The sequence below is a fragment of the Mastigoproctus giganteus genome, chromosome 2 (assembly GCF_048544385.1).
Source record: "Mastigoproctus giganteus isolate SK-2022 chromosome 2, ASM4854438v1, whole genome shotgun sequence".
Classification (NCBI taxonomy): domain Eukaryota; kingdom Metazoa; phylum Arthropoda; class Arachnida; order Uropygi; family Thelyphonidae; genus Mastigoproctus; species Mastigoproctus giganteus.
The window spans coordinates 222,434,423-222,461,302 of record NC_143576.1 but is presented as its reverse complement, the minus strand read 5'-3'; the positions used below and the strand labels follow the sequence as shown (position 1 = coordinate 222,461,302).

The following is a 26,880-nucleotide window of genomic DNA, read 5'->3' as shown; positions in this document are numbered from 1 at the left end:
TACAGTACTCAAGGTGTGGCCTGACCAATGCCTTATACAAGGGAATAATCACATCCCTATCCCTGCTAGAAAAATTCCTGTATATCATTGACAAGACACCATGAGCTACTCTTGCAGCTCGTCTGCACTGCTCAGAGAACTTCATATCTGCCTGCACAATTACTCCCAGGTCCTTTTCATTCTCTACCACTGTCAGCGCAGTACCACACAGTTGATACGTTGATCTGGGGTTACTGTTTCCCATATGTAGTACTTTACATTTGTCAATGTTAAACTCCATTTGCCACCTCTCAGCCCATCTGCTCAACCTTTCCAGATCCTGTTGCAGCAGCATAGCATCAGTAGTGTCCTTAACAACCCTGCCAACCTTTGTATCGTCTGCAAACTTGGACATTAAGCTTGATATACCATCATCAATATCATTTATAAATACAGAAAACAACAATGGACCCAACGCCGAACCCTGAGGAACTCCACTAATAACATTAGTCCACGTTGAGCAGTGTCCATTGATTACCACTCTGTGTCTTCTGCCACTCAACCATCCCTTTATCCATAGCAGCAATTTGCCTCCAATGCCACACTGCTCCAATTTGTGCAGCAGTCTTCCATGTGCAACAGTATCAAAAGCCTTTCTAAGATCCAAATATATAATATCAAAGTTATTCCCTGCATCCAGTTCTTTTGTGACTACATCATAGTATTCAATCAAATTGGTCAGACAAGACCTGCCCTTAACAAAACCATGCTGTGTCTGAGCTATAACTGAATTCTTGTCTAGATGATCCTGCAGTGCTTCTTTAACCAGTGCCTCCATTATTTTTCCTGGAACCGAAGTTAAATTAACAGGTCTATAGTTACTTGTGTCAGCCTTTGATCCTCCTTTGTGAATTGGGGTTACATTTGCACATCTCCAGTCTATGGGTACCTCCCCTGAGTCCAAAGAAGCTCTCATAATTATGGCTAGGGGTTTGCTTACTTCCTTTGCTGCCCCTTTAATATAACTGGATAGATCCCATCCACCCCGGGTGCCTTTTTTATGTTTATCCTCAACGATTTCTCCTCCACTTTCCTCTCAGTTATTAGAAAATCATTTAGCTCACTGGCAATGTTAACTTCACCTACGACATTCCCCTTCCTGAATAACTCCTCATGTGTGAATGTAGATGCAAAATACTTGTTTAGATTGTTAGCCACCTGAGCAGGATCCTCAACTGTTGAACCATCAACATCCAGTGGACCAATCTGATTCATCCCTTTCCTTCTTGAGTTTAAATAGGTAAAGAACTCTTTTCTGTTTTTCTTTGCATCTTTTGTCAAGGATTTCTCATAATCTGCCTTTGCCTGCCTAATCTCCTTTGTGACTTGGTTACAGACCAACTTATATCTATCATAGGCTTCCATGTCACCCATTAATTTATATGTATCCCATGCATTTTTCTTCTCTGCCATATGTCTCATTAGTTCATCTGACAACCATTTAGGCCTGAACCCTGAACAATATTTCTTGGTTGGTATGTAAAGCCTGGTAGCTTCCAAGATTAGTTCCTTGAATGCTTCCCATTTTGAATTTGCTGTTGGTAACATCATCAGTTGGTCCCACTGTGTAGAATTTAAATACTGTCTCAGACCATCATAGTCGCCTTTACGAAAGCAAAAACCCTTCCCTTTACCTCTGATGGTAGTTACCTCCTTGAGTAAATCCCACTTCAGCACACTGTGATCACTGCCACCTAGTGGTTCATTTATCTGCAGATTCTTAATGCATGAAGAATCACTACTGATAATCAGATCAAGAGTATTACTCCCTCTAGTTGCCTCCCGAACATGCTGGTGTAGAAAACAATCATCCAATAAATCCACAAAAGCCTTGCTAGTGTGTGAGTGACCAACCCACAAATTCCAGTCAATATCTGGGAAATTAAAATCCCCCATTATAAGACTCTCTGATTTACTGGCCCACTCTATTTCCCTGTACAGTATTTTATTATACTCATCAGAGTCATTAGGCCTATAGCACACTCCTACTCTCAATTTTGATTTACCTATGCTTATGTCACACCAAACTGACTCGACACTGACCTGTCCATCGATGTCGACTGGCTTCACTTCCTTGGATTTTATGTGTTTCTTAACTAATAGCATAACCCCTCCTCCCTTCCTATCCTGTCTATCCTTTCTGTAGACGTTGTACTCCCCAAATTCCAGTTCTGCATTCCTTATATCTGTGTGACACCACGTCTCTGATATCCCAACAATATCTGTCTTTGATGTTTTGAGCAATACCTCAAATTCATCAAATTTATTTACTAAACTCCTAGCATTGGTGTACACGCAAGTATACATGCACCTGTTTCTATTCTTAGTTACCCTAACACAACCCATGTGTTTACTTGTACCGCAATGACTTCCAGCAGTCTCTGAAATATCCTGCATCTTGTTTTTCAGGCTTCTGCTCATTCCAATAGAAGCAGTGCAAGAATCTCTTTCACCTCTGCCAGTGGCTACTGTTAATCTATTAGTCTTTGTCTCCCCCCAAGCTAGCAGTTTTCCGACCCACCTAACACTGCCTCGATAGCATCAGCAAATATTCTTGCACCCTTTCTATTTAAGTGTATCCCATCCCTGTAGAAGCAATCTCTCCTGTTAACAAGTACAGTCCAGGCTGAAAAAAATTCTACCCCTTGAGCCTTGCATAATCTTTCCAGGGCCGAATTGATCGACAAGGCTCTCATCATATACTCCCTCCTATCGTGTCTGGGCAGAATTGCAGACACTTTCAAATACAACCCTACTTCACGGCTTTTTTTCAACAGTGACCTGTACTTGTTAAGTAATTCCGCTGGTCTCCTACTCTTAATATCATTAGTGCCAACGTGTACAACTATATCACCTTTTGTGCCCTTAAAAGATGATATTCGCTCTACAACGTCATCAACCTTTGCCCCTGGCAGACATACCCTGGTCCTGTTCCACCTATCCTTTTTACAAAGCATGTTCCCCGTTTCCCTGACAATTGAGTCACCAACAACTACTAGTTCTTGTGGGACCAGCGCATTCTGCCTTGGGGGCTGCCTCTGTGTTGCAAGATGACAGCGCAAGCTCTGGCGTTGATGTGGGCAGCTGAGAGCAGCTGTGGGCAGCCTTTGCACTGCAAAAGGACAGATTTTGTTCAGGGATGTCAGATTTTTTTTTTTTTTTTTTGTTTTGTTTAGAAATCATGAAAATGATGGGGAAACACAATAGTTGTGCTTTCAATTAAACAAAAACTTGAAATTATTCAAAAGTTTGAAAATGATGCATCCATTAAATCTCTAATGAACCATTATAATGTTGGTGACCAAACCATATGCGACACTGTAAAAAATAAAGGAAAGCTATCAGATTTAAAATCGACATCGTAAAAAATAAAAGGAAACATTGTATTGGACACGCGAGTAGTGCGTGGTAAGTTTTTTGTTTTTTATCTATCGCCATACTTTTTATGTAGGTTGCCGAACATTTTTCGATACAGTAAATCCCCGACTTACGTTATGTCATTTATATTTTTTTTATGACTGAAGATTTCAAGTGAAGGGGACACACATTTCACCATAATGTAAAAAGTTACAGAATTCCAGCTATCGGTATTATTGCAAATGCAATAAGATTGAGTTTACTAATGTTTATAATTAATTGCACTAACAGAAAAGGCCAATAACCGGGAAAGCGCAAATTGTTTTTATTGTTTTATGGCAGTGACCTCCAGAAATGTGAGCTCAGGTGGAATGATAATAGTGAGATAATAGTGAATGATAATAGCCTTGAAAAGTTATTTTCAGAAAATTTCATTTTGACCATTATCATGGTGCCGACTAAGAGAATAAGTGACAGTGGTACTAGTAAATCGACCAAGAAAAGGAAAGTGATTGAGTTGGATCAGAAAATTGAAATAATAAGGATGTATGAAAATGGCCAAACATTAACAAGTATTGCGCGGAATTCAGATTTGTCAGTGACAACGGTGAACACAAAAAAGGAGAAAGAGAGAATACGAGAAGTGGTGAAGCGATCGGCACCAATTAAGTCAACTATAATAACCAAGGCTACAAAATACATATCATTACAGTACAATAACATGAGTTTTTTTCTTCCTTTTATGTTTTCTTTTCTTATGTGCCACTCCGGCTACTTCACCACCATCCCCAGATAAAATTGAACTAATTCAAAATATATAACTATGTTTCTTCATTCTTCCGAGGATATTATGTGGTTTTTGTAATATTGACATATCAGGGATAGCAATATTTTTTTTAGTCATTCCGGGGTTACGCAAAACTCAACTTATGCAAGAAGTCCTGGAACATATCTCTTACGTATGTTGGGAACTTACTGTTTGGATTAACCGGGAAATTGATTATCCGGGAATTTTTTTTTACCATCTATCCCAGAAAATCTAGAATATACTGATTCTGATGGAAGTTAACTTTCAAATTCTGAAGGAAGAAAAGTAAACAGCCATCAGAAGTGGATGAAGCAGATATGGAAGAATGGCTTGGTATCAATGACAGAGGAAATGTTCTATAAAATGAGAGGTGATCATGCAATCACAGAAAGTGAATTATTAATTTCAAAGGAAAAAAATTACATTTATTCTGGCTCTAGAAGCAATAGACATTGTGCGGACATTTCTAGAATAAGATGATAATGCCAACGTTGATTTACTCCACATGCATAAAATACATTAACTTCCTTTGAGAAAAAGAAAATTAAATTTCATCACTATTTTTCTACAATAAGTGGCCTTTTTTGTATCTTATGGGGTTATAGTACAGAAAGTAAATTTGGAAATTTAATACAGTGCAATTTCAAACAGAAATTTATAGTGTTTCAATGCTCTATTTAAAATAGTTTCTACATTATAAATTAATTTTTAGATGTACTGAATTTATGCTTACACGTTACTATACATAGTAATAAACCTTTTGTGCTCTAACAAATACTGTGATTCAATAAATTAAATAATTCTCTTAAGCATGTTTTTATTATCCAGTGTAGTCATCCCATCATTAGCACGCATAATAGAGATTTCACCGTAAGTACTCCTCAGGCCCATTCATGTAAAATGCGTATATATGAGTATTCACAAAAAAAAAGGATAACAGCCTGCTGAATTTGTTCTTCCACATCTTGTTTTTCCCTCCTTGCTATCAATAAAAATATTTCTGTAAGCACCCACATGACTTGCAAGGCTCATAAGAAGATAATGTTCAATAATAAACGATGCATGTGCCAATGATGCGCTTTATATACTGATAAGGCAATATTATTATTTAATTATTTAGACACATTATTATATACTTTATTATAATGAGAAGGCAAAGAGAAGATTTATTATTGTTTTATTTGCACCTATGCATTCCTGAATTTGTTATTATTTTTTTTTTAAACAAAAACAACACAGGACACTCATTTTCAACACGAAATGCTACATCTATTTCTGCCATGTGAAACTGAAATATCACAGCTATACAGTCAGTCCTCGTATAACACGATAGTTGTGTTCCTAGAAAACCTCGTGCAATGCAAAATCGTGTAATATAAACAACAAGCCCTATGGAAAAAATAGGGTTAGGGGCCGACCACCCAAGATTGGACACACATTTTTAACCAAAACATTACCAAACACAATAAATAATCGTAATAAAACACTTACAGTTGAAAAATGTAAAATTAATAATTTAATCATTTAAATTTAGATTCTTACCTTAAAAGTAAATGAAGACAAGCTTGAGGGAAAGGGGTTGAAGCAGCGTAATTATGGGGAAAGTGGCGGCAGGTTGTCATCATTATCGGAACTGGGAGGTGGAGGAGATGCCGATGAGGACTTTGGACGAAATGTGGGCAGGCCAGAACTAGAGGGCTGCGGCTCATTTTCTGTCTCTTTCTTGGGTGTTTTCATAAAAAAGACATCTAGTTTCTGTTGTTTCGCAATCTTCCTCCTTTCACAAAGCAGCTGCTTATATGGCTCCAAAGCAGATCGAATTGTATGAAGTGCTCTTCTGCTTCTTTCTGCATTATAATCGTTATCTTCTAGCCATTGCATACTTTTCTCAAATGAATTTAAAACTGAAGATAACTCTGAAGTAGAAAGCGGTTTTATAGTGCCGTTCAGGCATTCAACTTCGTCTTTCTCATCTTCCACCTGCCCTCCAGCAACAAGTTGTTGCAGTTCTTCAGTTGAAAGTTCTTCTTCATGAGACTGAAGCAACTCTTCTAAATCATCTTCCTCCAATTCCTCAAAGGCAACGTGCTTTGCGAGGGCAACACAATGTGCTTTTAATTTAGGAAGCTCATTTACAGGATCAAAGCCTTTAAAATCACGAATAAAATCTGGTAAGAGGCCGCCAAACACCATGTAAGCATTCTTTTGTCACTTCGTTCCAGGCCTCCACAATTATGTAAATTGCATTCTTAATGTTGAATCGCTTCCAGAAGTCTTTAACTGTTGGTGCATTTTCGCCCTCTGTTTCTGCTATCAGCATCTTAAATGTCCGTCTTGTGTAATAGTGCTTAAAAACAGCAATTACTCCTTGGTCAAGTGGCTGGATAAGAGATGTTGTGTTAGGCGGTAAAAACAGGATTTTGATGTTTGGTGACAGTTCAGCAAGGGTTGGAGGGTGACTTGGTGCATTGTCCAAAATAATTAAAATCTTAAAATCCAAATTTTTCTTTTTGCAGTAGCTTCGAAACACATCCTCAAACAAATGTAGTAGAAGTTCAGTGAAGATCTGCCCTGTCATCCACCCTCTTCTGCTGTTCCTAAAGTAAACACCCAGGGTAGTCCTTGTGATCCCTTTTAACGCTCGTGGATTGGCTGCATGATAAACTATAACAGGCTTCAGTTTCAAGTCGCCACTTGCATTTGCTCCTAACATAACGGTAAACCTATCCTTAGCAGCCTTGTAGCCTGGAGCTCGTGCTTCCTCTCTTGAGATATATGTTCGTGATGGCATTTTTTTCCAATACAGTCCGGTTTCATCAAAGTTGAAAATTTGGTCCAGTGTATAGCCCTCTTCTCAACATGAATTGTTGAGGAGGCTTCCATCCTGCAGTGGGTTGATAATGGCTGCACTTTACTTTTTTTTTTTCTTTTTTTTTTATAGCCCTCTTCCTCAATTAGTTTTTTCTGTATCGGCAGAAATGCCTTTGCTGCTGCTTCATCTGCACTCGCAGCTTCACCTGATAATTTCACATTATGGAAAGCGTGACGTTTCCTGAAATTGTTGAACCAGCCACTACTGGCAGTAAAGGGAGGCACTTCTTTAGGGTTTTCAGCTTTATTTCTCAGGTCTTCAAATATTGCCAATGCCTTTGCTTTTATCGTAAGCAAACTTGTTCCTGATCTCTTCTTTGTTTGACCTTCTATCCAAACAGATAAAAGACGTTCCATCTCTTTCAGTTCTTTGTGTCTTGATCTAACTGATTTTGTTACACTTTGTGTTGTTCCTGCTATGAAAGTTGCTTTTATTTTTTCTGCATTCTTTCTAATTGTTCTCAGCGTTCCCTCATTTAGGCTTGTAGCACGCACAATATCGCATGTTCTTTCATTCCGGTCAAAGCGTTTCACAATTTCATATTTTTCTTCTATTGATATTGCTTTTCTTTTTCTCTCTGAAGTATTTTCACCAGAACGCTTCTTTTTCACACTTTTTTCAAGTATTTTACTCATTTTTTTGAGAATAGAGCACAATTATAAACTGAACAAAAATGAGGAGGCAAGCTTGATATACATAAACGCACAGCGAACAAGTAGCAACTGAATAAACGATGCAACGCCCATGTACAAACTGAATAAACGATGCAACGCCCATGTACAAACTGAATAAACAATGCAGTAAAGGCGAAAACACACTATTCTCACATATTACATGCTTATGTTTTACTGGAGGTCACTACCATAAAACAATAAAAACAATTTGCAGTTTCCGGTTTATTGGTGGTTCCTGCTAGTGGAATCTGTTATAAACGGGTAGTAAAAGTCGATCTAATTACATTTGCGATAATCCGATACAGTAGCTGAAATTCTGTTGATTTTTACGTTATTATGTTAAATGTGTTTCCCCTTCCACGAAATCATAAAAACAAAATTTCAGAATCTTCTCTTCATTCCTACTGTGTTGTGTTCAGTTGTGGTGATTCCACCGCGTTCGACTAACATTTCTTGTAAACACAAAGGCGAATCGTGCATAAGCGAATTCGGTTCGTGTTATATAAGATATCGTTCCCCTATTTATAAATCGTGTATGATCGAATTCGTGTAATGCAAACACGTGTTATACGAGAACAGACTGTATTTAGCTTTGGGGGGGGGAGCGTAAAGGAATATAAAGAGAAATAAAAAATAAGCATGTCACAGATCACTGGAACAAATTGCAACCAACTGTGGTCGAGGTGGCCAGTCTGATGAAGTTCAAAGGAGTGGAATTCGACAAGCACTTTTTGGCAACAGGAAAGGTATGAATGACGGATTTTTTTTGTTGGCAGATGTGGAAAAAGCTCATTTCCTTGCACTGTCTAGTGATTACAATACCAATATTAAAATGCCCATTGGTTGAAAACAAATGTAATTACTAGTTAGTGAGGTCTAAATATATATCTTCTTAAGGTATTTTAAATGAATCAATTTCTCAATACAGGAAACCCTTGATTAATGCGGTTTTGAACAATGCGGTTTTAATTAGTGCGAAAAAATTTTTTGATACTATCCCCTTAATATATGCGTTATCAAATTTGATTAGTGCGCTGTTTTTTTCTTGCGGTGCTTGGCAACTCACAACGGCGCCTAAAGCGGCAAATACGTGACACGCACTCACCAGGGTCTTCTAACTTAAATGAATGGGAATCGACTCCAAAATGCTCGACAGCAGCACCCCATACCACTCTGAAATTGAAATTTGCTCTGGTAACTCATATTCTTTTATTATTTTATTATTAATATTAAACTTCTTTAATATTATGATATTAAAGAAGCAGTTGAGAACATACACAAATTGTGGGAAGAAATGACGAACAGCTGCATGAGAGCTGTCTGGCAGAATCTTTTGCCTGAATGCGCAAATGATTTTTGCGGTTTCATTAATCCTGTCAACAAAGTTATTGATGAAATTACTACAATTGGAAAAGACCTCGGCTTTGAGGAAGTAGATTCAGAAAACGTTAGAGAATTATTGGAATCGCATTCAAAAGACTTAAGTAACGACGATCTTGAAATTGAGCATCAACATGCATACGAGGAAGAAGACGAAAATGAAGCAAAAGAAAAGCAATTTGCTCCCAAAGAAATTTCATTCAAAAAACTTGAACTATTTAATACACTTTAAAAAGCAAAAGAACTCATACTAGAGATTGATCCAGATGCAGAGAGAAGCATGAACGTTCGTTGAGGGTTAGATAAGCAAATTGATTGTTATCGCAAAATCATGGAGGAAAGGAAGAAAGCCACCACTGTTCAATTGAAGTTAGATAAGTTTTTTTTGCAAAAAATAAAATTTAAATCATACTATCTTTTTTTAAATTTATTCCTTAATAATTTAAGAACTATGCAGTGCATTATAGGTACGTATTGAGTAAGAAAAAATATATTTTTACAATTTCATAATTTTCAAGGATTCATTATAATTATTCCCATTGTTTCTTAAGTTTGATTAGTGCGGTTTTAATATGTGCGGTATATTTCAAGGATTCATTAACCGCACTAATCAAGGGTTTCCTGTATTTGACTTCTACAGCTACAGTTAAAGAAAATTATTTCTGATGGAAATACACATATAATGCTGCCAACGTTTGATTTTCAAAAAGTAAACAGAAGGTTTTTGAGCCAAAACAGGCTTTCCTCCACAAAGCAAGAGTTAAAAAAAAAAAAAAAAAAAAGGGGGGGGGGGGGGGGGGAGCAGTAAAGTCCACGCTGCACTAGAAATTAAATTTTATATTAAAATACAGCCACAGGACTGTTTACTATTATAGTATGCTTTCAAACATTAACTTACCTAGTATTTTTCTGTCTGTGGATTTTCATGAGCTGTCTGTTAAACATCAACTGATGTATGCTCTGAGAAAGATACTGTTACAGACTTTACATCTCTTCAGAAATTGGTGGGTCAAAGTTTTGATTATAACAATGTCACTACTATTCAAACTTGGAAAGAGATTTGAATTTTTTTCACCTAGTTAAATATTTTCTGGCATTCAGCATTGCTATGAGGAATTATTAAAATGCCCAAAAATGACATGGGATAATCTGTTATATTTCATGCTTTCTTGTGAACTTTTCAGTTCCCCAGCCAAGGACCACTGTACATCACTTCTTTCTTCACTCTGGTGGGTTCTCACTGAAACTGACAGAATTGATGTAAAACATCTACTGCTCCATATATTTCTTTAGTTTTAATGATACCAAATACTGGAAACTTGTACAAAAAAAAAATTTTTTTAAATTTGAATTTGAAAATTATGCACTTCCAACTGATAAAATTTATGCTACTTCAGCATTTATAAGAAAATGTTTCAGTGGAAACTGAAACATTTTCTTATAAATGCTGGAAGCACTATGTATTCACTATAAGAAATTCAGTTTCACAAGTTTATTTTCAGTGTATACAATATTGTTGTTTATATTTTTGTGTTATGGTATCATTATCGGTTGATGAAAAGAGAGAATGTGTAACCTATTTAGTTGACTAGTGTGAAAACAGCCAGTCGACAACAGATTTTAAAAAATGCAAAGCTTTAAAAGAATATGCAGAATTAAATTTTCTGACAACAAAAATGCTTGCTTAATACACAGGAGTTAGCTAGTGGGGACTAAATGTACTGCTTGTTGTGTACATTACACACAGTGCATAATAGAGGGAGTTTATTATATATATATATATATATATATATATAGTGGGTTTATTTTTCTTCAGATCATTCTGACATCAGTATTTTTACTAACAGGAAGTGAATTTAATCCAAGAGTCCTTTTTGGCTTTCCTTCTGATATAGCAGGCTTTTGCTCTATAATTGCTTACAGTTAATAAATTGGAAGTGGCTGGGTGTTTGCAGAATAGCTTCCATGATTTGTTTTTCTCTCATTTTTTTACATTGTTGCAATCTTTATTCTTCCAATAATTTTTGTGTTGACAATTTCTTAGTTGATAATATTATGGAATGGCAACAGATGCAGCTGTTAGCATTTGAGCTACGACATGCTCATTAATACTGCCAACAGAAAAGAATTGAATGATATAGTCATTAAAAGAAAGGGTAATGTACAAATTGAAGCAGAATGGTATTAAGGGTAAGTTGCTACAATGGATAAAAGGATGGTTAAGTGGGAGAAGACAGAGGATGGTAATCAATGGGTGCTGCTCTTCTTGGACTAATGTTATTAGTGGAGTCCCACAGGGTTCGGTGTTGGGTCCACTGTTGTTTTGTATATTTATCAATGATATTGATGAAGGTATATCAGGCTTATTGTCGAAGTTTGCAGATGATACAAAGGTTGGCAGGGTTGTTAATGACAGTAATGGCAGTGTGCTACTCCAACAGGATCTAGATAATTTGGGCAGATGGGCTAAGAAGTGGCAACTGAAGTTTAACCTTGACAAATGCAAAGTACTGCATATGGGTAGAAGTAACCCCAGAGAAACGTACCAACTGTGTGGTACTACACTTAAGGTGGTAGAAAATGAAAAAGACCTGGGAGTAATTGTGCAGGCAGATATGAAGTTTTCTGAGCAATGCAGACAGGCTGCCAGGGCAGGTCATGGGGTTTTGTCAATGATATATAGGAATTTTGCTAGCAGGGAAAAGGAGGTGATTATCCCTCTGTATAAGGCAATGGTCAGGCCACGCCTTGAGTACTGCGTACAGGTCTGGAGGCCTCATTTTAGGAAGGATGTAGATTTACTTGAGCGTGTACAGAGAAGGGCAACAAGATTGGTGAGGGGAATGAAGGGATCCTCTTATCAAGAGAGGCTTAAGTTCTGCAAATTGCAGTGGCTGGAGACTAGGCACCTGCGCGGTGATCTGATTGAGGTGTATAAGGCCTTGAATGGGTTCAGCACGCTGAATTTTGCTGGGATCCTTCAACTTGTTCAGATTACGAACCTAAGGGGGCATAAATTCAAATTAAGAAAAGACAGATGTAGAATAGATGTGCGGAAATTTGCCTTTAGCCAGCGGGTGGTTAATTGCTGGAACAAACTTCCATCTGTCGTTGTGGAAGTTGATAGGGTGAATAAATTTAAGGAGGAACTGGACAGGCATTTGGAGGGAATGGTGTGATTTTTTTTTTTTTTTTTTGGCTGATGCTGCATAAGCTCATACATTTGCTTTCTTGCATCACATGCCACTACTACTACTACTACTACTATTATTTTACCAAGTCAGCCTTTGAAATTTTAAAGGTTATTTTGTTGGTATAGAGTAGGATGTTTGACTTTTATATATTAGTGGGTAATGTTCACTGTTGAGAGGATCATTAAGAGCTGCCCACTCTATACTTAGGTGATCAGAGGGCTCTATTTCAGTCAATCATGTAGGCAATGGATATAAATAGGATAGCCAGTATTCAGTGTTAGATCCTGTCCGTCGATCAGAATTTCCATGAGCTGTCCTCATCTGTCTACAGTGGGAGATTTCCATAATGTATGACGGTGTTTGGAGAGTAAATGGAGAAATCTACTGCAGAGGCCAGTCATGTAAGAAGATATATATAAGTAGAAGAGCCAGTATTCAGTGTTAGATTCTGTCTGTTGCTCAGCATTTCTATGAGCTGTCCTTATCTGTCTCTGCAGTGAGAGAATGCCATAATGGATGGTGTACATTAAAGTTTCCTAATAAATAAATCAGAGATGGTAACTGCAGAACAAGATCTTCAAATTTCTGAATGGTACATGAATGATTGAGTGGAAGATAAATAAAGATGAATACCAATGTGTAGTAAAAGCTTTTAAGGAAGTTGGCAGAGAAATGCATTTGGAAGGGCCAAGAGTACGGTTACTCCTCCATGAGCACTATTACTATCAGATCTATCTTGCCTAAAGAGAGTATAATTTTTAATTAAAGGGGATGCTTGGTGTTAAACACTTCTGCAATTCCACTGTCTTTGAATATAGAAGCTGAATCTGTCTCTTAGAGACATTCTGCTTGTGATGATCAATTTCCACTTTCTCTTTTTGTGAAAAGATGGGGCAGATATCCATGTCATCTTCTGCATGGATCTCCAAAATAGTTTCAACAAAACTAGACTTGTCAGTGAAGTTCACTATGGAGATTTCAGTTGATTTCTTCCTCACAGTGTCTGCATATGCAGCAAGTGGTATGATGATTAGTGTATTATTGGTTCTATAAACTGTTATGTTTGAATTATTGAGAACGTGGTAACCTAGTCTGTTCAGAAATTAAGATGTTTGGTGATTTGATGTATTAGACTGAGTAAAATCTTTAAGAGGCTTCAGCATACATTGGTTCGACTGTTCATGATCCTGCTCAGATAGCAAACAAATTGAATGAGTATTTTGCATCTACATTCACACATGAGGAGTTATATTAAGGATTGAAAATGCCAGAAGGTTATCAAATCGTAGCAGGTTGCTTAATGATTTTGTAATAACTGAGAGCAAAGTAGAAATTGTTGAAGTTAAAAATAAGAAAGGCACCTGGGGTGGATGGGATCTATCCAGTTATATTAAAGGAGGCGACAAAGGAAGTAAGCAAACCCTTACCCATAATTATGAGAGCATCCTTGGACTCAGGGGAGGTCTCCACAGACTGGAGATGTGCAAATGTATCTCCAATTCACAAAGGGGGATCGAAGTGTGACACGAGTAATTACAGGCCAGTTAGTTTAACTTCTGTTCCGGGTAAAATAATGGAGTCACTGGTTAAAGATGCATTGCAGGATCATCTAGACAAGGCTGCAGCAATAATTCAGACATATCATGGGTTTGTTAAGGGAAAGACAAATTTGATTGGATATTATGATGTGGTTACAAAGGAACTGGATGCAAAAAATAATTTTAATATCATATACTTGGATTTCAGGAAAGCTTTTGACACTGTTGCGCATGGAAGACCACTGTACAAATTGGAGCAGAAAGGTATTAAGGGTAAGTTGCTACAATGGATAAAAGGATGGTTGAGTGGGAGAAGACAGAGGGTGGTAATCAATGGGCGCTGCTCTTCGTGGACTAATCCTATTAGTGGAGTCCTACAGGGTTCGGTGTTGGGTCCGCTGTTGTTTTGTATATTTATCAATGATATTGATGAAGGTATATCAGGCTTAGTGTCAAAGTCTGCAGATGATACAAAGGTTGGCAGGGTTGTTAATGACAGTAATGGAAGTGTGCTACTGCAACAGGATCTAGAAAATTTGGGAAGATGGGCTGAGAAGTGGCAACTGAAGTTTAACATTGACAAATGCAAAGTACTGCATATAAATGTAACCCCAGAGGAATGTACCAACTTAGGGTGGTAGAAAATGAAAAAGACCTGGGAGTAATTGTGCAGTCAGATATGAAGTTTTCTGAGCAATGCAGACAGGCTGCCAGAGCAGGTCATGGGGTTTTGTCAATGATATACAGGAATTTTGCTAGCAGGGAAAAGGAGGTGATTGTCCCTCTGTATAAGGCAATGGTCAGACCACACCTTGAGTACTGCATACAGGTCTGGAGGCCTCATTTTAGGAAGGATGTAGATTTGCTTGAGCGTGTACAGAGAAGGGCAACAAGATTGGTGAGGGGAATGAAGGGATCCTCTTACTAAGAGAGGCTTAAGTTCTGCAAATTGCAGCGGCTGGAGACTAGACACTGCAAGGTGATCTGATTGAGGTGTATAAGGCCTTAAATGGGTTGAGCACGCTGAATTCTGATGGGATTCTTCCACTTTTTCAGATTACGAACCTAAGGGGGCATAAATTCAAAATTAGGAAAGACAGCTGTAGAACAGATGTGCAGAAATTTGCCTTTAGCCAGCTGGTGGTTAACTGCTGGAACAAACTTCCATCTGTCATGGAAGTTGATAGGTTAAATAAATTTAAGGAGGAACTGGACAAACATTTAGAGGGAATGGTTGTGTGAATTTTTTTTTGCTGATGCTACATTAGCTCATATGCTAGCCTTCTTACATCACATGCCATGATTACTACTACTACTACATGTTTTTTTGCAACTGTTTTCTTGCTTCAGGATATGAAGCTTTTTTTTTTTCAATCTCATACTTCTAGATTTTTTCTCCCCCTTGAATTTTCACTTCTCATAAACTTTATCAAAGGCTGGATATTTGCCCTTTCAGTTTGGACAATGAGAAGACTAGGCATCATAGTCAGCTAAAGCATGCTCCCTGGATCTGGGTTCACAGTTTAGGCATACTGAGTCTTCTTGGTAAACTATTAAAATATGTGAAAATATTTGGCACTTGTGATGTCTTATGGGGCTCAGTATATAAGGATGAAGGCAACAGTTTAAAAATCCCACTTTTACAATAAAGGAAGGTTTGGTTGAAGGTGTGCTGTAAGTGGGAATGAACTTAACATCTTTTTTTTTTTCAAGATAATTTTTTTTTTGCCAATGTCACTTTCTGCTCATGCAGCTCTTGGACAATTTCATCCTGAGATATATTCATTAGTTCTTAATCTGAAATGACACCTTCAGAGATAATGAGCATAGCAGGAGGGGATATCTTGACAGGAATCCTGAAAAGAGGAGTCTAAGAAGAAACACAGTGCTTATGACTGGTGGTTTTGACCAGAAGGTAACTGGATGTAAGTCTTTGGGTCATTTTGTAAAATGGTGATAAACTGCATATGAGCTAGTTTGATAATGAATGTAAAATAAGGAAAGGTCAATATCATGTTGGTAGAAGTTCACAGAACTGGACTTGAGACTTAATCGGCGGAAAACCTAATTATGAAAATTATTATTCATAAGATCTGCATTGACAATAATATTATTGAACAAGTTAACACTTTCAAATATCTAGGATACCACCTGTCAAAAAGAAAAAGATATTGAGCAAAAAATAAATAATTACATAGGAATTAACTAAAACTATAAATCATATTTTCAAATCTAATCTGATGCATAAGAAAACAAGGACATGGATACATAACACCCTTGCCAGACCTATTCTAACCTATGGCTCTGAGGCATGGACAATGAGCAAAGGGGACAGGAGGAGGTTGACTAGTGCAGAAATGCATTTCATGCGCAGAACTGCGGACTATACCAGAATTGACAGGGAAAAAAATCAAGATATCCTGTCAGAACCGCAGACAACCTCAGTACTGAATTATATAGACTCACACAGAAACAGATGGATACAACATGTAGAGAGAATGGAGAACAGATGTTATCCGAAAGAGATACTAAACTACAAACCCCAGGAAGTTGAGACAGAGGCAGACCCCTGCAAAGATGGAGAGAGAGAGACCGTAACAGGCCAAATACTGGACAAGAAGAATTTTCGTAATCCATGGTTTGCTCCTTCTGGCCCTAGGGGCAGTGCCACAGGGTGACCGGGCTGTTGGATTAATATCGATTAGTACTGTTAGAAAAAATACACAGAAAGGTAATTTAGTTTCTGAGCTTCTCTCATTTCTTGTAGTACAAAAGAGCTATTCTAATAAATAAAAATGAGAAAAATATTGGAACAAAAAAATAATCTAGTCACAGCAAAAGCTCTTTAGAGTGAATGCTTGGTACATGGGGCTAACATGTGGACTGTCTATAGGGCTAGGCATTCATGGGTCCTCATTCACTTGTTGCTTGAGAAAGGTCTTCTGCAACACTTGTTAAATGCTAGGCTACCAAGAAAGCAAGCATTTCAAATGCACAAAATACATTTCCACATAAAAAATTCAAAATGGGAACATACTGACAGAAAGAGTGATTTCCTACAATCAGGTTCTTTGTGACACTTCCTTCCCCTCCCATTTCTCAACTGACGGATAGCTAATGCCAAAAACTTGCACATCACTGCCTTACCAATAATACCCAGATATCGCATATCTACAAATAACCTTTGTTTACAGGAAAACTAAGAATATGTGCTGAAACCTGCACGAGAGCCTCTAGTCTCAGTGAAATACTCTCCACCAGATTTTTGTAAATGTCCTGATTTTTTTTGCCATTCAGCTGTTTTTTTTTTTTTTTTTTTTTTGGGCAGTGTCGCTTCACATGCATACACTCACTGATTCAATTCATCCCAGATGTTCTCTATAGGAATAAGGTCAAGATACTGGGCTGGCCAGTTCAACTTTTCAACAATCATACTCTCAAGCCAGTCAGTCACAAAACGCATGATACGGAGAGTTGTCCTACTGATACAGGCATGGGCCTTCGCTGATGTGCTGCCACAATGTAGGTTACACATTATTATTCATGATGTCTAGAAAGACTTCAACATTCATGATTTTGTCCAAAACAACCAATGATCCCAGACTATCATGCTGCCTCTGCCAAACTCCACTGTCAGGATGATGCAGTATGGCATGTAGCATTTTCCAAGCATCTACCACAACCAGGCATGCTCATCAAACCATGTACCATGACTTGTCACTCTCCAAAGCACAGCTTTTCATTGATTTATGGTCCAAGGACAACAGGCCTTAAACCAAACTAGACAGCATCTGTCATTAACTGAGGTGATTATTGGCTTGTGGATAGCTGGATAATGGTGGTAACCCATATCATGCAGCATTCTGCACACTGTATTGGTGCTGACACACGTTCCAATCATCCCACTGAGGGTCTTCATGTGCTACAACAATGCTGACCTGTGTTCTGAGCAGACAATTGTTTACTGGGCTTTCCCATAGTGTTCCGTCAACTTTAGAGATTTCCAAGTCATTTAGAGGCAGTTTCGGCACCAGTCTACTTCATTTGCATGTCATATCACCAGTCATCAGCTTAGGGATCTTCAATGCTGTTGAAATGTCATGCACAGATTGAGTGTTTACACAGCACCCTATTATCATTCTGCACTGGAAATCTGTTAATTTCATAAATTGTAGCATCTTGCATTCACAATTGTACTATTGTTTCCTTGAAAGCCTACAAGCATATTTATAGTTGTCTAATACATGATACTTGGGTTGGATGTGACCAGCTGTCAATAGAGTTGTCCACATATTAACGGTAGATCAGTGTAGTTTCAGTTTTCAATGTCTCTATCCTGTCGATTTAAAAAAAAAAAACCTCCAAGATAACTTCAATTGTCTGGGAATGTTTTTAATTACTGTTAATTTAATTTTAAATTCATTTTTGATTATTCTAATTCCATTTTGAACAACAATTTCTACAGTTTTATCATTCTTACACATTTAATTGCACTTATTGACACTTCAGATTATGACCATTATTTAACTCTTAAAATCTACACATATTTAAATCAGTTACCTACTGAGTGATTCATGAAATGTGCTACATTTCCATAATATGCTGCATCTACAGTAAATGGACAATCATCATCGTCATTAAAGTCTAAGTCAAACAGGTAAGTCCGCCCCACAGAATCGTATATTGCTCCTCTTCTTTCAGCTTCTTCATTAGTTATAATCTGCAAGCAAAAATACCATTGGTATCCAAGAAAAAAAAAAAAAAAAAAAAAACTTTTCATGGAATGCATGCAGAGTTATAGGATCCAGCTATTAAGATACAGTTATCAATCGTGCATTTATAATGTATCAAACCATTAAACGAAGCAGGTGAAAATATATTGCTTTTAATTCTAAAATGGTAATGTTATCATTCTCAGTATTCAGTGACAACCAAAGCCTACTGTAGTGGGCCCAAAGTGAAATCTCTATAACTTTCCATTTTATCAAAAAATTCACTACTGAAAGGGTTGTTAGGCACATATCCAAGTAGTTGAAATGGCATCATTTTTGTTACGGCTCACAAATACTAGGGGTGAGAATATGCTTGACCTCATCATTACTCATGAATTAGGAACCATGTGTAGGTAGTGTTCATGCAGTCATCAGTTGAATGTTGCAGTAGTTAAAGATAAAGGCACTGGTTTTAATTTCAGAAGACTTTGACAGTTTAAGGCATTATATGGCATTTATTAATTGGGCAGACTGCACAGTGAGGCTCAACACACTTGAATTACGGAATACTTTTAAAGCAAAAAAAAATCTGAGGCCACGAATGCACACATACCACTAAGAAAACATTGCAAGAGGATGCCAAAATGGACAAATGTGGAGCTGGCCGGTCAAATAGAACAGAGAAGGATAGCATGGGATAGTTACAGAGTGATGAAAAGTACTGAAGCCTACAACAATTACAAGATATTTGTAACAGAACACAGATAATGTTGGAGAGGCCAAGGTTGCATAAGAGAAAGCACTGGCTAAAAGATCAAAGAATGGGGACAAGAAATTTTTCATGTATGTGAATACAAGGAAGGAAAAAGTTAATCAGATCAGACCCTTGTGCACTGGGTGTGGGGAAGTCAGACAAACCAGCTGATGTTGCAGATGAATTGAACAAATACTTTACATCTGTCTTTACTGAAGAAACACCTTTCTTGCTGAGAAGAGGCTGTGCAAATGAGGCTGAGTCATATGAAATTAGTGATTTCGAAATTACAGATGACTGTTTTTAGAAAAACTTTTGAGCATAAAGACAAGTAAGGCTTCTCTAATCCTTTGGATTGGAGAAGTTCCATTGTATCACCAATGTATAAAGGCATATACCTCTGTATCTAAGAGTGAAGTTGGTAACTACAGTCAGAGTCTGACTTCAGTGGTAGGGAAAATCTTGGAGGCAATGATTAAGAGATCATGTTATTCAGAATGAATAACACACAAAACATAGTTTTGTTAAAGGAAAATTATGTTTAACTAACTTTAGGCTATTTTGACAGTTACTCATGAGCTGGATGTAGGGAACAATTTCAACATAGTTTATTTGGATTTTAACAAGGCATTTGACTTGGTTCCTCATGAGAGGTTACTATATAAATTCTAAGATGGACTGCTGGGTGGCTGCAGGGCAAAAGGCTGTGATTAATGGATATTCTTTATATTGGTGAAAACCCAGGAGTGAACTTCCGCAAGGATCAGTTCTTGGACCACTGTTGTTTCCGATTTTTAGAAATGACATCGACGATGGAATAGAAGTCTTGATGTCAAAATTTGCAGACAACGTAAAGATTGGTAGAGTAGTCAATGATCAGTAACAAGCAGAATTCCTTCAGGATGATTGAATAGGCTGCATGAATGGTCAGAAAAGTGGAGCTATGTTTTAATGCAGCAAAATGCAAGGTCTTACACACTTAGGGAACAGCAACCCAAAAATTATATGCTTGGTGGGGCTGAATTAAAACAGTAGAGGTAGAAAGGGGTTTGGGAGTTATAATATATGCAGACATGAAGTTTTCTGAGCAGTGTAAACAGGCAGCCAGGAAAGCCCATCGATGTCCTATTGATTTATTGTGCATTATCCCATAGAGATAGCGGTCATAATACCACTGTATAAGGCAAATGTAAGACCACATTTGGATTACTGTGTTCAAGTATGGAGATCTCAACTTAACTGAGCTTCTTGAAAGGGTCCAAAGACTGGCAACTTGCATGGTGAGATTGGCAAAAGGGTGACCATATATATGAGGAAAGAGTCCAATTATGTGAACTACAGAGCTTAGTATCTAGGCACCTCAAAGATGACTTGATTGAGGTTTATAAGGCTTTGAGAACAGTCAGTAAAATGAATGAAGGCAGAATGTTCACTGTTATAGAAAATTCCAGAACTTGTGGGCATAAATTCAAATTACAGGGGAGTTTAGACTAGATTGTAGGAAGTTTTATTTTAGCTAGTGATTGCTGGAACAGGTTGCCTTTGCAGGTAGTTGAGGCTGACAGTTTGAATAAGTTCAAATGGATAGTTACCTATGTGAGGGGGGAAGCAAACAATGTGGTGTTTTTTAAATACTCTCCCCCACAGCCAGCGCAGCAAAAGCCAGTGACTTTCTTGCACTATATGGCTATTGCTATTACCATCTCATATTGTGAATGCCTTCACAACGAGTTTCCACAATACTGTACTACCCTGAATAAGCAATACTTCGCCAGTAGAGAAGGCCAATATTACTTATTCTCTGCAGATAGCTTGGTGATACAATGAGCGACAACCCAGTTATGAACTATAACTCCACAATATGAGAAATGCCAGATAGTGTGCAATAGTAAAGACTAAAAAGGAGTTTAGGGATGAAAGCCCCAGACTACAGGAAATTTACTAGTCGAATAACTTAGAGCAAAGCATCATCTTGTTATACTTCATAACTGAGTTGTCATCTCATTGTTTCACTGGGATACCTACCTGTCTACTGATGAGGGGCCAACAAGCGTCGAAACAATACTGTCTGGGTGGTGGTATCCGCAGAGAGTAAGTAACATCAGCCTTCTCTACTGACGAAGCATTGCTTATTCGAGGTAGTGCAACATCATGGCAACCCGTTGTGAAAGCATTCACAACATGAGATGTAACAAAAACCATGCCATTTTACCTACTTTGTTGATTTACTACGAATTAAAATGATGCTTTGCTCTAACTTGTTCGTGTAGTTATTTTGTTATTTGGTTTTTTTTTTTTTAGGAGCATTAGCAACTAAGGCCATATTGCTCCGGGATATGCGGTGGTCATTCCCTGACCTTTCCGCATCCTCCGTATTTGGTGGTGAGGGGCTCGAACCCCGGTCTAATCAAGAAGCCTGTGCTACGCACTGCTGCTTCTTCCCACCTGGCTATGGAGGCGCCTTGTTGTTGTTCGTGTAGTAAATTTCCTGTTGTCTGAGGCTTTCAGCCATAAACTCTCTTTTTAGTCTCTCTACATATTAAAACAAAAATAATATTTGCATTCATTTATTATCAATAAAGTTGTTCAAAGCTGCATATTATTGATTATTGTATTTTCATGATAATTCTTATTTTGTACATCTGCACAGAGGTGAACTAGTGTTGATCACTGTAATCTATACATTATTCCAAATAAATAACATATAAAACATACATAACTTTCTGCAGTACACTGAAAGGACAGAATTCATGGGATACCTGGTTTCTGGGCAATGCGACGCTGTCATCCCCCTCTCATTATTGAATGAACCCATTGCTTGGCAGGTATATAGGTACACTGCATTCACGTAGACGGTAATTCGATGTCAGTATGGATAAACGTTGTGAGCTAACCGACTTTGAAAGAGGGATGATAGTGGCTGCCCGAAGCATGGTTCACTCTATCGTGGAGGTGGTACAGGAATTGTACTATCCCTGTCTGTCAGTATTAAGAGTGTATCAGGAATATGCCATTTCCGGAATAACATCTCATTGTGAACAGCGCCGTGGGCATAGAAAGGTGGTGGATGAACGTGGCCGTCGACGTCTGTCTTGCATTGTTTCAGCCAACCAGAGAGCAACATTGGCACAAATCATTGCCAACTTCAACGAGGGATGTGCCAGAAACATCTCCACCAAGACCATCAGGCGATCATTACCCGCAATAGGTTATGGGAGCTGCCGACCCACCGGAGTCCCATTGCTAACACCATGACACAGGATTTTACACCTCAACTGGGAGAAAGAACATAGGCACTGGACCTTGGATGATTGGAGACTGGTCTCCTGGTCCGATGAGTCCCATTTCCAGTTATTTCGAGCGGACGGGAAGGTGCATATCTGGTGGAAACCGCAAGAAGTTACGCACCCGTCGTGTCAACAAGGAACTGTTCAGGTAGGTGGACGGTTGGTAATTGTCTGGGGCATGTTCAACTGGCACACAGGAAGTCTAACTACAGTCAGACTTCCTCTGTGCCAGGAAGTCTGACTACACAGGACCTCTGGTACGCCTAGATGCATCTCTGAACGGTCCAGGTTACGTGTCCATCCTTGCAGACCATCTGCATCCCTTCATGGTCACTGTGCACTCATAGGGCAATGGACTCTTCGAGAAGGACAATGCGCCTCCCCACAGAGCCGTGGTGATTAGAACATGGTTCGAAGAGCATTCCGCAGAATTTACTGCCATGGAATGTCCTCCCCATTCACTGGACACGAACCCGGTGGAGCATCTCTGGGATGCTGTGGAATGGTTTGTTTCAGCTTTGGATCCTCCACCCAGGAATGCGACGGAATTGTGGACAGTAGTGCAGCAAGCATGGATGGAACTACCTGCAGAATGCTTTCATGAACTAGTGGACAATGCCTTGCTGTGTGACTGCCCTAATAGTAGGCTAATCATAGTCTACTATTTTATATTCTTAACTGTATATATTTTCAGTTTTAGTTGTAGATATTTTACCATTTTAACATCCATGTAATCAGTCTGTTGTTTTAATAAACTGTCAAGTCAGTGGAAGCAGTATGTTATTAATATATTTCACGAGGCTTATGCTTCAGTATTTGACTTAATTATTTTTAATTCCACCATAAAAAAGCAAACCACTTTGGGAATAGCAACCCCAAAATAAATTATACACTTGGTGGAGGTGAATTAAAAACGGTGGAGGAAGGGATCTGGGAGTTATAATATAGGATATGAAGTTTTCTGAGCAGAGTAAACAGGCAGCCAGGAAAGCACATGGTGTCCTATCGATGTTTTTTTTTTATTGAACATTATCCTGAAGAGATACAGAGGTCATAGTTCCACTGTATAAGGTAATTGTAAGACCACATTTGGAATACTGTGTTCAAGTATGTGGGGCCCTTATCTGAAGAAAAAAAAAAAAAAAAAAAAAAAACATTGAGCTTCTTGAAAGGGTCCAAAGACGGGCAAACTCACATGGTAAGAATGGCAAAAGGTAAACCATTTCAGGAAAGACTTGTATATGTGGGCAGCAGGGCTTGGCAATCAGGCACCTCAGAGATAACCTGATAGAGGTTAATAAGGCACTGAGAAGGGTTAGTGAAATGAACAAAGGTGGAATTTTCACTATTATAGAGAATTCCAGAACTTGGGGGAGGGGGCAATAATTCAAATTACAAAGGAAGGGGTTTAGACTGGATTGCAGGAAGTTTTCTTTTAGCTAGGGTTGGTTTTAGTTGAGGCTGACAGTTTGAATAAATTCAAAGGTCAACTAGATACAAGTTATCTATGTGAGGAGGGAAACAAGCAATTTGTATTTTCTTATCGGCTCAGTCCCCAACCCCCAGCCAGCACAGCAAAAGCCTGTGTCTTCCTTACACTATATGGCTATAACACCGACCGGCTAGCCGGGTAGGTAAAAGTGCCTGCCTGGCAACCCAATGGTTGCGGGTTCGATTCCCGCCTCGGGCTGGATATCACAATGGTGCCGAACCAACCGGTTGGTTGGATATCCCGGCCACGATACAAGAAGCAAGCAAGAAAAAACTGGTTCCTTCGTGTATTGATCACATCATACAAAATAAAATAAATGGCTATAACTATTACTAATGATGATGGTATTCTAGTTCTTTCTCAGACAATGACAGAGGGGGACAAATTCAAGCTGAAAAAGGGTGGCTGCAGGATAGATGTGTGAAAGACAGAGTAATTGATTGTTGGAACAAACTACCCATCTGGTGTTGTGGAAGTCTGTAGTTTGAATAAATTTAAGAATTAGACAAATTATTAGAGTCAATAGACAGATGAGTCAGGTAGTGTTCTTTTATAATAATCCATTAAAAAGCAAGCAAGGAAAAAAGGAGACTCTCTTACCTCTCCAACATACTCCATTACAAATGCTCCTTTCCTGATCTTTTCTAATGTTTTAACTCCCCATCCTCTTCCATCATCTGTTTTAAAAATTGCTAACTGAATCTGAAAAAGACAATGGAATCCAAAGAAATCAAACTCAACAGAAAGAAATATTTTCAATGGCTAGTTCACTTGTAATGAACAGAGTACTTATTGAGAATAGTAATTACTTATGATGATTTCATTAATTACTGGGTTCATAACTGCCAACATATAACTTTCAAAATGCATGAGACAAATACAGACTTTGGCAAGATAATTAAAAATCGCTGATAACACACATTTACCAGTCCTGCATGCTTTCAGATATGCCTGTGGGTTTGTGACTTGGTTGTTGTACACCATCATTGATTATCATTACTTCAAAGAGGATACTGTTCTCACCTTTGTCCTCTTTAGAAATGACGAATCAAAAGTTTTGTTTAACAATAGTCCTGCTGTCCAGACTTGGCTGTCAACAGCATCTCCAAAATTCCTTCAGAAAGAGATTTTTTTTTTTTTCACCTGCCTGAATATCCTCTTACACTTAGCACTAAAAAAAAAAAAAGGTAAAGTGCAGCCATTATCAACCCACTGCAGGATGGAAGCCTCCTCAACAATTCATGCTGAGGGAAATGGACCATAATCTGCCACGCTGGTCCAGTGCGGGTTGGCAGATCGACTGTATTCAGCAGTCAGGGGCTTGAACCCCGGTCTACTCAAGGAGCGTGTGCTACTGCACACCCGCTCCTGGCCACTCGGCTACAGAGGCCCAAGCACTACTCACTAAAAGGAATTGCTAAAATGGCAATTCCTTATATTTCAAGTTTCCTTCTGTATCTGTCAGTTCAGCAACAAAGGACCATTCTACACCAATCCTTTCTCCTGTATTAACTAGGCAGTGTGTGCTCCCCAATAATAACAAAATACCCATGCTGACAAGTGCAGCACAGACATTTTTAGGATTGTTTATACAGTATGCTTTGAACATAAGTTTACCAATCTTGAATGACCTGTTTATTTGAGTCATTTATAACAATGGACCTGCTGTCCAGACTTGGCTGTCAAGAGTACTTCCAAAGCTTAATCCTCCCCCACCAGGCTGAAAATTCTCTCACACAGCAATGCTATGAATAACTATTAAAATGCCAAGCATGGATTTGGAAAATCTGTTATATTTCAAGCACTGTCCACTTGTCAGCTTCTGAACAAAAGACCACTATACATCAAATCTTTCTTCTTTCATAATAGCACCTGTTAGTACTGAAAGTGGCAAAAATGATGTTGTAAAACATCCATTGCTTTATCTATTTCTTTATCTTCAATGATCCTGAGAAGTACTAGAAACATTTCCACAAAAAATTTCAAATTTTAAAACAATGCACTGCTAGCTGAAATTTATACTACTGTAGTTTTCTGTAGAAATTTGTACATTGTGAAGTTGCATGCAGTAATAGAATGCTTCCTCACTGAACAAAATAGCAGAATCTTCTCTTGTTTTACCCACAATGCATTGTGGGTAAGTTGGTTTAAGCCTAAATCAAAGTGACAAAACTATCCAGCTGCTCTGAGATTCCACACATTAGACAAGTATACTGGTAAAATAAACCTACACAAAACTATATGCTACGTGCTAACTTTTATAAATTTGAATAATAAGAGGTTCAGTTGTAGCCAGGATGCTTTAGAATAGGGTTCCAGCACTCTGTAAGGTGCTCCCAGACTTTTCTTCCAAAAAATAATGAAAACTAATTAATGCATGTCACCACAAAATGCAGTATCTCCCCTCCCCCAACTTACTGTCTGATTACACAGAATTAGCTATTCATCACCTGGTATGAAGTTAACTACAGTGCACCATGCCAACTTATGCAATCAACTACCAGTGCTATCACACCACTCAATGAAATTTAAAATAACCTAATCTTTCACAAACAAATTCTCTGAAATATCACAAAACCAACACATTTAAAGTAACCTTTTTTCAACAACAATAACAACTAATGCACAACACAATAACAATGATGGTACACTAAACTGTACCAGAGTTATTAATAATACAAAGAGACCAAGATTTAAATTATGATATTAAGATTACCTCTTCAATGAAAAATCATGTTTTACATATGATTGTACCCACCATAACTCACAATAT

General features: G+C 38.1%; 1 protein-coding gene across 1 annotated transcript in view; it reads right to left on the bottom strand.

The window, feature by feature from the left end:
• The window catches only part of Su(var)3-9 (Suppressor of variegation 3-9), a 210,852-nt gene that overhangs the window by 32,479 nt on the left and 151,493 nt on the right, over window positions 1-26,880 (bottom strand). Inside the window, exons 10-11 of the mRNA XM_090390180.1 lie at window positions 24,708-24,809; window positions 18,427-18,582 (exon numbers count right to left, since the gene is read on the bottom strand). Of these exons, the coding sequence (XP_090246306.1) occupies window positions 18,427-18,582; window positions 24,708-24,809 (258 nt within the window). The remainder of the gene's footprint in view (window positions 1-18,426; window positions 18,583-24,707; window positions 24,810-26,880) is intronic.